At 48.2% G+C, this 12,011-nt stretch overlaps 2 protein-coding genes and 1 pseudogene across 2 annotated transcripts; all 3 read right to left on the bottom strand.

Moving 5' to 3' along the window:
• Positions 1–38: 38 nt before the first annotated feature.
• Positions 39–2,302, bottom strand: LOC100842379. Its single transcript, XM_003558144.4, has 4 exons — positions 2,001–2,302; positions 1,625–1,760; positions 1,078–1,517; positions 39–604 (listed from the first exon to the last, which is right to left on the bottom strand). The coding sequence occupies exons 1-4, from the start codon at positions 2,024–2,026 to the stop codon at positions 250–252; spliced, it is 957 nt and encodes a 318-aa protein (XP_003558192.1). The 5' UTR covers positions 2,027–2,302; the 3' UTR covers positions 39–249.
• Positions 2,303–5,178: 2,876 nt separating this feature from the next.
• On the bottom strand, positions 5,179–7,591 carry LOC100845966 (pentatricopeptide repeat-containing protein At2g37310). The gene has a single exon (XM_003561700.4). It carries the CDS (start codon positions 7,461–7,463, stop codon positions 5,673–5,675), a length of 1,791 nt encoding a protein of 596 aa, XP_003561748.1. The 5' UTR covers positions 7,464–7,591; the 3' UTR covers positions 5,179–5,672.
• A 1,073-nt stretch (positions 7,592–8,664) lies between these two features.
• LOC100842070 lies at positions 8,665–11,817 on the bottom strand (annotated as a pseudogene).
• Between the last annotated feature and the right edge of the window lie 194 nt (positions 11,818–12,011).

Here is a 12,011-nt window from a genome sequence, read left to right as displayed (position 1 = left end):
ACCTTCCATTCTAGCAATAGCCATCCAGAGACGGTATGGATCCAAGTAATTGCTAGTATTGGCTAGTTACGCACATCCGTGCATCGAATGCTTTCCTTTGGACAACCGCAAAAGGTACCACTCCAGTAAAGAACAAACAAAGGGTAGCCTTATTCAGCTTCGTACATATATTCCTCAATCTATAAATACACATGGGTAGAAGCCTAGAAGGGGGCAGTAACTGGAAGAAGTTCACCGAGGCGCGTCAGTTCAGTGCCCGTAGAGCTCCCTGTGCGTGACAAGCCCATCCGCCTCCGACCTCCTCTGGATGGTGTAGCGCAGCTGCTCCTTGACCCGCTGCAGAGCCAGCAGCACGGACTGCACGTCGTTGCCACCCGAGCCCGACTCGGCGTCGCGGCGCGGCTGCGGGTCCGCCAGGACGATGGCCAGCTTGTTGTTCTCTTCTTCCTTGCTGTGGTCGGTGTTGCCCTCCGTCGTCGACCCATCTTCGTGATGTGGGTCGCCTACCAGCACCAACGCGAGCCTGTCGTCGGCCTCGTCGCGGTAGCTCCCATCTTCCGATTTCGAGGAGCCACTGGACGCGCCGGGTTGTTCTTGCTCCTCCCTGGTGCAGCAGACAAAACATTCCGTCAGGACTCAGGAGTTAAAACTTACAGGATCGATGCATACACTACTGTTGCAAAAGATCGCATGGACGCATCAAGAATCTATTTTGCGGCGATGTGGAAAATTCTCAGGTGGGGTTCGTTCTGGTGTTCTGTGGCCTACGTCGCCGACAATCCGACCGTCTCTTCTTTTCTATCCTATAAACTCAACCTTTTTGCTCGTTGTTCCCTCCATATTGTGGAAACATACAGTATTGTGGAACTAGCAGCAGCCAGACGTGAACAGGATGAAATTCTGTCCTAGTTCTGGTCATAGAAAAGTAAAACTCTACGCAAGCTAAGCTATAAGAGAAAAAACTGGAAATGCATATGCAAAAAGGCTAATGACGCCTGCAGCAATCAATCAAGTGTGTTTTGCTTCTAACCAAAGAAAGCACCACTATTGTTAATCTGCACGCTGCGTAGTGCGTACCTCTCTGAACCATCATCAACACCACCAGCGCTGTCGCCGGAACCGCAGTTCTTGGCGTCGTCAGAATCCACGCGAGTTTCCCCTTTGCAGAGCCCAGACCCGGATTGCTCGGACACAACCGAGAACCAGCTCCCGTCCTGGGAGGAGTTCACCTGTGTGCACGAGCCGGCCGAGGAGCCGTCCCATCCCTTGTCCTTGCCGCCGCGAAGGCCGGAATCAACGGTGCTCAACGAGCCAGGGTCGTTCTCGTTCCTCTCCGGCACATGGTGGCTGGAAGAAGAGCAGCCGCCATTGGAGGACAGCGACCCGGCGGAGCTCTCGGAGAGCTCCACGTCCAGAATCTTGAGAGACTCCAGCCTCTTTATGGCCCTCCTGAGCCTCCTCTCCGCCTTGTTCCTGATCTTGACCTCGTCCGAGAGCTTCTTCTCCAGCTCCTCCAGCTGTGACCCAAGCATCAAATCAACAGCACAAGAAGTTCAAGTAAGCTGCAATTAACGAACCAATAGCAACTGAAGGTACGGAACGTGTAGAGCAGAAGGCGCCGTACCCTGGCGGCAAGCTGGTCGGCTTCCTCCTTGGCCGCCTTGGATGCCACCCTCTCGGCGAGCAGCCGCCCTCTCAGGCACTCCACCGTTCTCATGCCCCCACCACCACTACCACCCTCGCTGCCCACCACATTTCCCCTGCAATCCACACAAAAACGCAGAAAGATAAATGTATAGTCAGGAATATATCCTCCTAGGATCCCATCACCACCCACGCCACCATTCAACACGCAGTTCAAGAAACAGAAACAGCGCCTAGACCAAGAAGAGGCATCCGCGAATAAACTCGTAAACAATTCAAGAATCAGTCCTAGAAACCGGAGAAAGCATCGAACAAGGCAACGTGCAATCCTAGCAGATAGTGAGTTAGTGACCGACCTGCATTGCGTGGCTGGTTCAGCCATCCAATTCCTCCCGGCTATGATCTCGTACGCGAGCTTGGCAATGGCATGTGCTTCTGTTTAGCTACCGCAGCATGTGGCGGCGGTGGCTTTTAGGCGCTTCTGCTAGCACTCTGCTTTTGAGTTGAGAGAGCTCGGCTGGGCAAGGGCGCGGCGGTTGCTGAATTCGGAGGAGGCTTGAAGCGGAAGGTGTCTATGTGTTTTGTTTTGGGGGCGTGCGTGCGTGTGGTGAGGCCGGGAAGCGTCTGACGCTAGCTAGAGCCTCACTAGTACGGGCATGGATTTGACGGAGGAATTGATGACCACCGTGGCCGGCTCTGCCCGTGACTGCCACCCGTGAGGTGCGTTTCTGGAGTCACTAGACAGACACCTCCTTTCACTTTCACCGTAGTTTGTTCTCGAGAACATTCACTTCACCGTAGTTTGCATTCTTCTTCGGCCATCGTATTCACATCACGGTGGTGGCGGCGGCGGCATTTCCATCCTCTTCGTATTGTCTTGCAAATACTCCATAAAACTATGTCACCATGACATCTTTTAGTCACACACGTCACATGAGAGTTTGTGTCGAAATCAACGTACAGCTGGCATCTGCCAAGTGCCAAGGCAACTCAACAAGAAGGTCAAGTCAATCGCCCAGTAGTAGTACCAGTGTACCACACACGAGCTCGAACCTAAGAGAAACTTGCAAAGCACAGGTAAAGCATGTGCTGATGACACCACTGACAGAGTGACAGTCTAACAAAACTGGATTAATACAACAAAGAAAGAGATGGCCACAGGGGGGATCATGTGGGGTCTTCACCTTGGGCCTCGCAATCTGCGACGTGGTAAGATAATGGCGAACAGAAAGGAAGCCACGTGAAGGGCAGCACTGCTCGTTCGTTCATTTATCCCGCTTGCTGCCGCTGCAGCTGCTGTTCGGCCCCATCGCATTCGTGTCATGTTGCTGCATTATCTTTTCCTCGTGGGTTTTAGGCTTTTAGCAGCAGCCCTCAGCTGCTCCGAGCAGCATCGCAGCCACCGACTTGTCCGTTTTGCTATGCAGAGATAAATAGAAAAACGAATTTGGGGGCGGTGTGTAAAGACAAAACAGTGGGGAGGGAAACACTTCGGGTTCGGGCGTCGTTGTCGCGGTGCCTCACGAGCTGCCTGTGCTTCTGCCGCGTTTCTACTGAATTGAATTGAAGTGGAGAGGTAACCGACGAGATGCATGCCGTCGCGTTAACAATGACACTTGAGCTGTCGTCTCATGTGTGGCTCTGATAAACAATAGTTAGCGCTATCAAACGAGCATCAGAGGAGGATGCTCCTATAAGCTAATAGTAAGGCATGTGTGGTTAGTGAAGACTGAAGATGTACCGTTGATTCCCCCTCCTGCTCCTGCTTCTGCTGTTGGTACAACAATTCCTCACCTAGCAGGAGCTTAACGGCCATTAATATACCCAGGTTTTAAAAAAGCAGTCATGAATGTACCCGAATGGGAAGGAGGTGGACAAGCTAGGGCATTGTTCATGGCAGGCTCCGTACGGTGCTGTTGCTGCAGCATGTTTTCGCACCATGTATGGTTAGGCCGGAGCTTTAATATACAGTAAAAAAATGCTTTAACACGATGTCTAGGTTAGAGATTTGGCCAGTCAAAACAGTTAAAGCATAAAGAGATCAAAGTAGATGGAAAAAAGACTACAGGATGTGGAGTTGGAGACTGACAGTCTGTACCTGTCCTGTCCCAATTTCACAAAGAGGTCAACCGGCCGGCATGTATTTCCGCAGTCGGTCCAAAGACTTTTTCCTGGCATAATTACGGCATCCCTTCTACCATCATTCCTCATCTGGCAGTGGAGCTTTTCCGCCGGGGTTGATGGACGATCATGATGCTGGGCTTCTCCGGCAAGTGAATGCAGGCGCACATAAGCCAATCTCGTGGCCCCATGCCCCCATATGCCGCGCTCCATCAGTGCACAGCCAATGTGCAAAGGACACAAAGCCTTCTCTTACGACTGCTCATTACCGTGACCTGGGAGTTGCATCACGTGCACAGGATTATATCAGTATATGCATGCATAATACCACCAAAACAATTCAAACCATTTTGAAATTCTCGATGGATCAAGATGTGCAGGAACCGACAAATGGCCAAAGATTCATTATCCCACGACCACCGGCCAAGTTTGGATCTAAAAAATTCTCAAAAAAATATGTGCAGACGGTAGGGATATATGATGTCAAAAAGAAAATGAGGTGAAAGAAGTCCCTTCTGATGTGCATGTCTTGTTGCTTATTCTCGTGTGGTAACTTTGTCACATCTTGTGCACGTTAAGATCCAAATTATTAAGTGTTCCACTTCAACCTCCATGCAGCTTCTTAGTTCCTACTAATTAAAAAACGGGAGCGCATAGCTGTACACTGCATCTCTATTTCTTCAGGAAAAACTATCTTCAAAACATGATTAAAGTGATGGGGTGATTATACTCACTTCCCTTTACTTGAACTCCAAGGCTTGAGCATGCGCTGGACCACCACATATCAAGATTGTGAGATGATTCACCTCATCAAAATCGATACTGGTAACATTATCTCCTTGCCTCATTTGGGCGGTCACTGCATGTGGACATCGCTGTAACCTTCGACCTGTGAAGTTTTGGCATGTGAGCAGTGGGCACAGAACGAAATAAGAGTCATGCTTTTCTGGTACTCACCAGAATAAGTTGGGTACAGACCTGAGAGCTGCTTGCGTGGTTTTCTTCTTTTGGAGTTCATGAGCTGGGAAGTAGAGAAGTGGAATGATACACACGCACGGCGGCGCCAAAATACAGATCTTGTTGTGTTATCTCTTTGCAATTCTAGTTCTAACTCTGGTATTTCTAATAATGCTTGGAAAACATAAAATTCACAGACATTTACAAGAATCAGTCTATATTCTGCCGTATTGATAAAAATCCAAACACACACACAGATGCACCATTTGAATCATGGGTGCATCTGATCCTCACACCTAAGAATTACATTTGCTTTTCCATGTTAATGCCTCAAGAGCAAACCATGATTCATTGGATTTATGGTAGTTAAAGCAACTTTTCCTTCGGAAAAGGGTAAATCTTCTGCGCCTTGATCTCTATTTCATCCAGGAGTAATGGACATGTGATTCATGCACATCCTGAAACCTCAAATTAGACTGCTCTTGCTTCCAAAAAAATAAATATGATCACGAAATAATATCATGCTTTGGTAACCAGTATCATTGAAAAAGTAAATAAAGATAACAAGAGTAAGGTCAGCTATAGTACAAAAGGTTCAGATAAGAATATCATGGAAGCAATGCTCTCATTGGTTGTGGTTCCTATTCTCATACTAATTTCTCGTCCCAGAATTTGTTGTTCAATCAAATCAATATGATCAAGCACACAATCAGGTGCTGAATACTGTGGTCCATAGGCCAGTATGCTATCAGGCTTGATAATCACATCTCAACTATTAGATCCATTGGAATGTCATCAATATAATTTGTCTTCATATAACAGTTAGGTTGATGCCAGGATCTTTTCAATAATTCGACCCAATCAATCTGCCGACTCTAAATTAAGTTTCTGTTGCCCGCTTTGTTACCAATGTATCCGCAGCAAGAAAACCTTGCAGACTATTGATACCCTCAAGTCCAACTACACCCAGGAACCTTCTCCAATCCAACTCCCCAGAGCATGCTCCTTATGATTTCAGCATCTTCCCATTTGCCAGCATTTGAGTACAGATTAGCCATCACAATGTAGTTACCAGTGTTCTTAGGCTCAATCATAAATAGTCGATCGAAGGCAAACCGACCAAGCTGAACATCACCAACTGCTGCTGCTCCATTAAGTAATGCACCCCAGACCTTTGCATTTGGCTCAAAAGGCATCTTGTTTACAAGCTCAAGGGCATCCGTAAGCATACCAGCACGGCTAAGCACAGAAGCTATGCAAGCATACTGCTCCATCACTGGACTGATACCAAACACAGTTTGCATGGAGTCAAAAACTTCACGAGCCTCAGCTACCTTACCCACATGAGCACATGCAGTGAGCACAACCGTGAAAGTTACAGTATCCGGACAAGTGCCAGCACGGACCATCTGATTGAACAGGCCCAATGCTGCCGCAACATCTCCATGAGCTGCAACTGCCGCTATGATCGATGTCCAGACAATTGTGCTTCTATTCTCATCCCATTCAAACACCTTCTTGGCCATATCAAGAAATCCAGCCTTTGAGTAAGCATCGATCAATGCACTCACAACATTGTTACTCTGGTCATAATCATTTCTGATCACATAACCATGAGCTTGCTTTGCTCCAAGTAGAGTTGAGAACAACGGAACTGAAGGGATGATAATTGAAAGCGTAGCTGCATTGGGCAGCAGACTAGCACCGATCATTTCATGCAGTAATCCAAGAACATCAGACTGGCGTCCATTTTGAATCAATCCAGAAATCAATGCATTCCACGTGTTGATGCCTTTAGCATCCGCTTGCCGGAAAAGACTCATTCCCTCCTCGACATGCCCATTGTTCATGTAACCAGTAATCATGGCGCTGTAACTGACTGTATCTTTCTTAGGCATCCTTTCAAGCAACTCCCGTGCATGCTGCAACCGCCCACATTTTGCGTAAAACCCGACCACTGAGTTCCACGTCGCGATGTCCATATCAAGACCGCTCTCAGCGGCAACCCGGAGCACATTAACCCCAAAATCAACAGCCTTGAGCTGGGCACAAGAATGCAGCACGCTTGTCACAGTGACATTGTTTGGCTGAACACCACCAATGGCACGAGCCCGCACTAATCCACTGAATAATTCCAGGCATTCTCGGTAGCACCCTACACGGGTGCAAGCCGATATAAGCGAGTTCCAGGACACGACGTCCCTGCGTGGCATTTCATCGAACACAGCGCGAGCAGAGCGTATGTCCCCGGTGTTCGCGTACGCGGTGACGAGTCCATTGGAGACGAAAAGGTCTGTGCCAAATCCTCGCAGGAACGCGAGGGCGTGGATCTCCCCGGTGACGAGCGGAGATAGCCCCGTCCCTGATGCGGCGAGGGACTTGAGGAGCGCGGAGACCGTGACCTCGTCGGGGGATACGCCGGAGCCAGCAAAAAGGCGAAGAGCCGCAGAGGGTTCGGGCGAGTGGAGGGAAAGCGCGATGAGGATGGCGTTCCAGGCGAAGAGGTTGGGCTGGGGGATGGCGTCGAACACCCTGCGGGCGTCGTGCAGGCGTGCGGTCCTGGAGTAGAGGGAGATGAGTTTGGAGGCTAGGAAGTTGGAGGGAATCACGGACAGGGCAACGAGGCGGGCGTGGAGCTGCTGACCGGCGGCGAGATGGCCGGAATCCGCGCAAAGCTGAATGAGGTGGCCATAGACGCGAGGGTCCGGCGGCACGGCGGTGAGCCACGACGGCAGCTTCATCCGCTATCCATGGGGGGCCTGGGTGCTTGAGGTGCAGCGGCCGCTCTCGATCAGGCTGGCGCGTGATCGAGTAGTAAGTAGTAGGCAGACACAGTGGCGGAATTTGACAACCAAAAACCATATGCAATATAATTATGGAAAAGCTCAATCTAACGGTACTCCTTCCGTTTCGAATTGATTGGTGCCAGCTATTTTGCAAAAAAATCTGTTAATTTTTGAAATCAACCTGCAGAACATGGACCGCAGCCTGATTCCGGAAAACAACAGGAGGTTTCTCGCGAAATTTCTGGTAGAACATGGACCGCGAGTCGATTTTGGGAAATAGCAAGGTCTTTTTGCAAAAGAGCCGGCACCAATCAAGCCGGTATAGAGGGAGTACTAGATATGTATTACTTTGTGTTCAACAAGTATAGTAAATCCCAGAAAATTTAGTTTCTGCCATTTCACAATTGAGCTCTGAAGTTGCATATTTTGGTTTTTGGATATACCTATCATAACGTATCATGACTTTTTCTTAGGCGGCGTATTGGCAATCGAGCCACAGCGTCCCGGCATTGTCCCCTCCGTTGATGGTGCGGTGTCAGTGTAGCAGTCAATGTCGGACGGTGGTTGGTGGAAGATTAGAAGAAAATCAAATTTCGAAGGAATGAAGCCCTTGCCGCTTGGAGGAACAAGAAATTGGGAATGTCAGAAACAGAAGGATAGATAGAAATTGGGGGCTCTCTTGTCCAAAAAGCAAGCTCCCTGGACTGCCTTGTTACTAGTGACAAAAACTAGTACTCCCGTTAAAAGTGGACAGAAGAAGTATTAAATTGTTGCTCGTTTCGCTCAAATTTTTATTTTGAACATTGTTGTCCACAAGACCCCCCCGCCGGCGGCGGCCCTGGGTCCCCAGATTTTCTCTTTCCCCTCCCTCCTTTCCTTAAAAAAATAAAATAAAAAATCCATCCCCTACTCCCCTCCTCCACTGCACGCCTCCCCCGATCTCAGACTCATCGCGAACCCTTCGCCTCTGTGGTCGCCGCCCTAGCCGTGTCGTTGAGCCGGTCGATCTCCCTTGCTCTCTCCGCGGTAGCTGCTGCCGAGCAGGTCGACACGGAAGCGAATCAAGAAGTTTGGAACAGTTAGTTTAGTAACTGTGGGCTTCCTCGTGATAATGAATTGCAGAAACTCGAAAAGGATTCTTCTGATTCTCAAAGAATGATGACGCATTGTTTTTCTTGAAGTAGTAGCAATATAAACGATCACATTCTTGATTCGCTTCTTGAAGTAGTTTAGTTTGAAATTACATATGCACAGGTTTTAAACCTCAGGAGGAAACAAAATGCTTGTTCTCTTACACATGCCAGCGAGGGCATAGGCAACAACAAACGGAGGAGAAGCAAGATAATTTGCTCTGGTTAATGCATGCACACGTCCTTCAAAATTCTTGTTTCCAGACAACACAGCAGCAGCGACAACATCTGAAAGATGAAATGTGAGTATGCACTATTTCACACCTTTACAACACTTTCTCATCTAGCGATCTCAAACTCACCATTTTCAGAAATTGCAGCAGCTACGGATTCATCAAGATCTCCGGAGTTTCCGATGCAGGTTGTACAACCATAGCTAGCCAACAATATTGAAGCCAAGCTGGTTTAGATATTTCTGCAGACCACTGCAAAGGAAAATGAAGAGGAATAAAAGGCCCCCCAAAACAGGAACTTTTGAGTCGAAAGAACCAAGAGTCACCTCTTCTCCAACTACTTCTTGACAACACCAGAACCTGGTGCGAGGCTTGTCTTAATCCATGGTTTTACCTGATTTGCACCAACAAATATTAAACTAAAGCAACATTGGCTAGCTCATGGTTTTGCAGAAGCAGCGAATTCACGTTTTTTTCTTTTCTGGGCCTGCAAATTTAAAACGCATCTATTAGTTCCACCAATTTTACACAATGTACACAAGTTTATTTGTATCATGCAAATAGCTGTCTCAATATGGATTTCCTTCATTCATAAACTGTGAAACACATAAAAATATGCATTTAACTAAAAATTCAGTGAAAACTGCAGGACCAAAGCGATGATAACAAATGGTGTAAAAACCTGAAGTATTTTAACTACAGTACCTCCTGAAGTTTCCGGAATACCGATGCTTCCAAATCATTGAATCCAGTTCCTTCAATGTTGCTTGTCCTCGGTTCAGATATTTGAGTTGACCCTGGTAACCCGCCCATAGCACTATAGCAGTGACCTTTAAAGGTAAGTACACAAAATCACTCTTCAGCGCCAATTCCTGTTAAAAGATCAACAACTATCGGTTAGCCGCATAGCAAAAAATATATTATAAACTCTGAGAAAGATAACAGCTTGTCAAAGATCCACGAGACGATATGGAAATGACACAAGCAAAATCAAAACTGAACCATAAACAGAGCAAGCAATAAGCAATGAGCGATAAAACACAAGCATGGGGACCTTGTTAGAATTTCTTATGAACCCCTATCTTGCTCCGGATTAAAATGAACTCAATTTCATGTGCTGGTTTAAGATCTACTCCCTCCGTTTCTAAATACTTGTCGCTGTTTTAGTGCAAGTTCGCTGTTTTAGTACAAACTTGCACTAAAACAGCGACAAGTATTTAGGAACGGAGGGAGTATCATTTTGCAACCAAAACTTTTCATTGAGGTGGAAAACTCCCCAAGACCAAAAAGGTAGAGAAACCAGACTTACTGCTGCCTCTTTGGAAGCCATCACAACAATTGCTGAATTACTATTCAATCTCCGGGTCTTAATCACAACGTCTTCGACCTTGCCAAATTGCTTAAAGATCTCATCCAGCTTTGCTGCAGTATAATTATCTGCATTCTCTTGCCATGAAACCTTCACGATCTTGCTCCTGTCCGTTTTTGCTCCATTTTCTGGAGTTCCACCCTTCTTATCTCCATGTACCTAAAATGAAAAATTACCAAGTTGCAATCAGTACCCACATAAGTCCCTGTTCGTTTCAACCATTTCCCCAAAAATCCAGGGGGATTGGCCGGGATTGAGGGAGATTAATCCCCCTCAGTCCACGGGGAAAATCGTGAAAACGAACGAGCCCTAAAGGTGCAAATTGATAAATCTCTTGAACCATACAAATAGACAAATTTCTTGCAAAACCTTGAAGTTTATTTTGACTGTAAAGAGGAGAAATGAGAAATCTATAAAATGCTCATTTTTCAATATTAGAGAAAACCTATGATGTGCAGAAGGAAGATGGCTGGTGCTGAATAACCTAGACATGGCTACTTTGGATGATGAACTCCTTTTGCTGATCCTGTTTTGTATGTGATCAACTTTCACTCTTCAGAAATACAGTAGTTTTAAGGTATATCATGTGATCTTTTACATCTAAAGGTTAAAGAAATTGACCAGCATTGATGACCCTAAAAGGCAGGAATTATAAGTGCAGCCAGAATACGATGCTACACGAAGAAACTAATGAATTGAATAAGATTCAAAGAGCAGGGAAACATCAAACCCACACACTTACCGAAGTGGAAGCATAGCCTGTGGCGCCGGACTGTTTGGTCGCCAGGAACTCATCCAGTTCACGCTTAATGTCAGCAGCTTTCCGCTTATCCTCTCGCTTAGCCACCTCGGCAGGGTCGACAGACAGGCCTCCGCCGGCGGCAAAGGCGCGCTCGCGCTCCTCTAAGTCCGACACGGCCTTCCGTCGCTTGACCCCGGTGGCAGCTGCGCGGGCAGCAGCCTCGCGGCGGCCGCGTAGGCGCGCGTCGAACTGTCGGCGGAGGGACTCGTCCAGCAGGAACTTGTACGAGCTGGCGAGGCTCTGGAAGTCAGCGGTGGCGTTGGGGTCGTCGGGGCGCTTGTCGGGGTGACGGAGCCGCGACTGGGTGCGGTAGGCCTTCTCGATCTGCTCGACGCTCAGCGCCGCGCCTTCCTCGCCGGACGGGAGGCGGAGCATCTCGTAGTGGTCGAGGTCCTGCTCCATCGCCGCCATGGAACCGACCTAATTTCGGCGAGAAGCACAGGCGGAGGACCCAGTAGGGCAAGGTAGGGCGGAAATTAAGGAGATGAAAAGGGGAGCTAAAGGGCGGACTTGTTTCTGCGGTGATGCGAGGAGAAACGGTCGGGAGCGAGATAGTCGAAGGGGAGACCAATAAGCGGTGGCGGCGCTCGCGCGAGGAGGAAGACGAGCGAAGGGGGGAGGCGCTCGGCAGCGGGATGGGCCAGAAGGAGGGAGGGGTGGTGGCGCTCGCGCGAGGAGGAAGACGAGCTTGTGGGGCTGGGCACCGAAATCTTCGTCGCGTCAGAACAACAAAATTAAATTAGGACGGGGTATGGATTTGGAAACTGCTCTTCGCCGCATCAGAGGAAGTTTGTGTTTGATGCGGGCTGCGGGGCGCGCCAGTGCTGCTAATTTTTTACAGGAGTTATTTATTCATTTTTGAAAATAATACGAGGTTTAAAAAAAATTCAAATCTAACCCACCCTCGTGGGCCGGCGGACAGCTAATCGGCTTCGGCCGCCGACTGGGTGCAGCAGCGCCCCGAGACCC

The sequence above is a fragment of the Brachypodium distachyon genome, chromosome 1, assembly GCF_000005505.3.
Source record: "Brachypodium distachyon strain Bd21 chromosome 1, Brachypodium_distachyon_v3.0, whole genome shotgun sequence".
Classification (NCBI taxonomy): Eukaryota; Viridiplantae; Streptophyta; class Magnoliopsida; order Poales; family Poaceae; genus Brachypodium; species Brachypodium distachyon.
The sequence above is the reverse complement of the archived record's forward strand: the minus strand, read 5'-3'. Positions and strand labels throughout refer to the sequence as shown.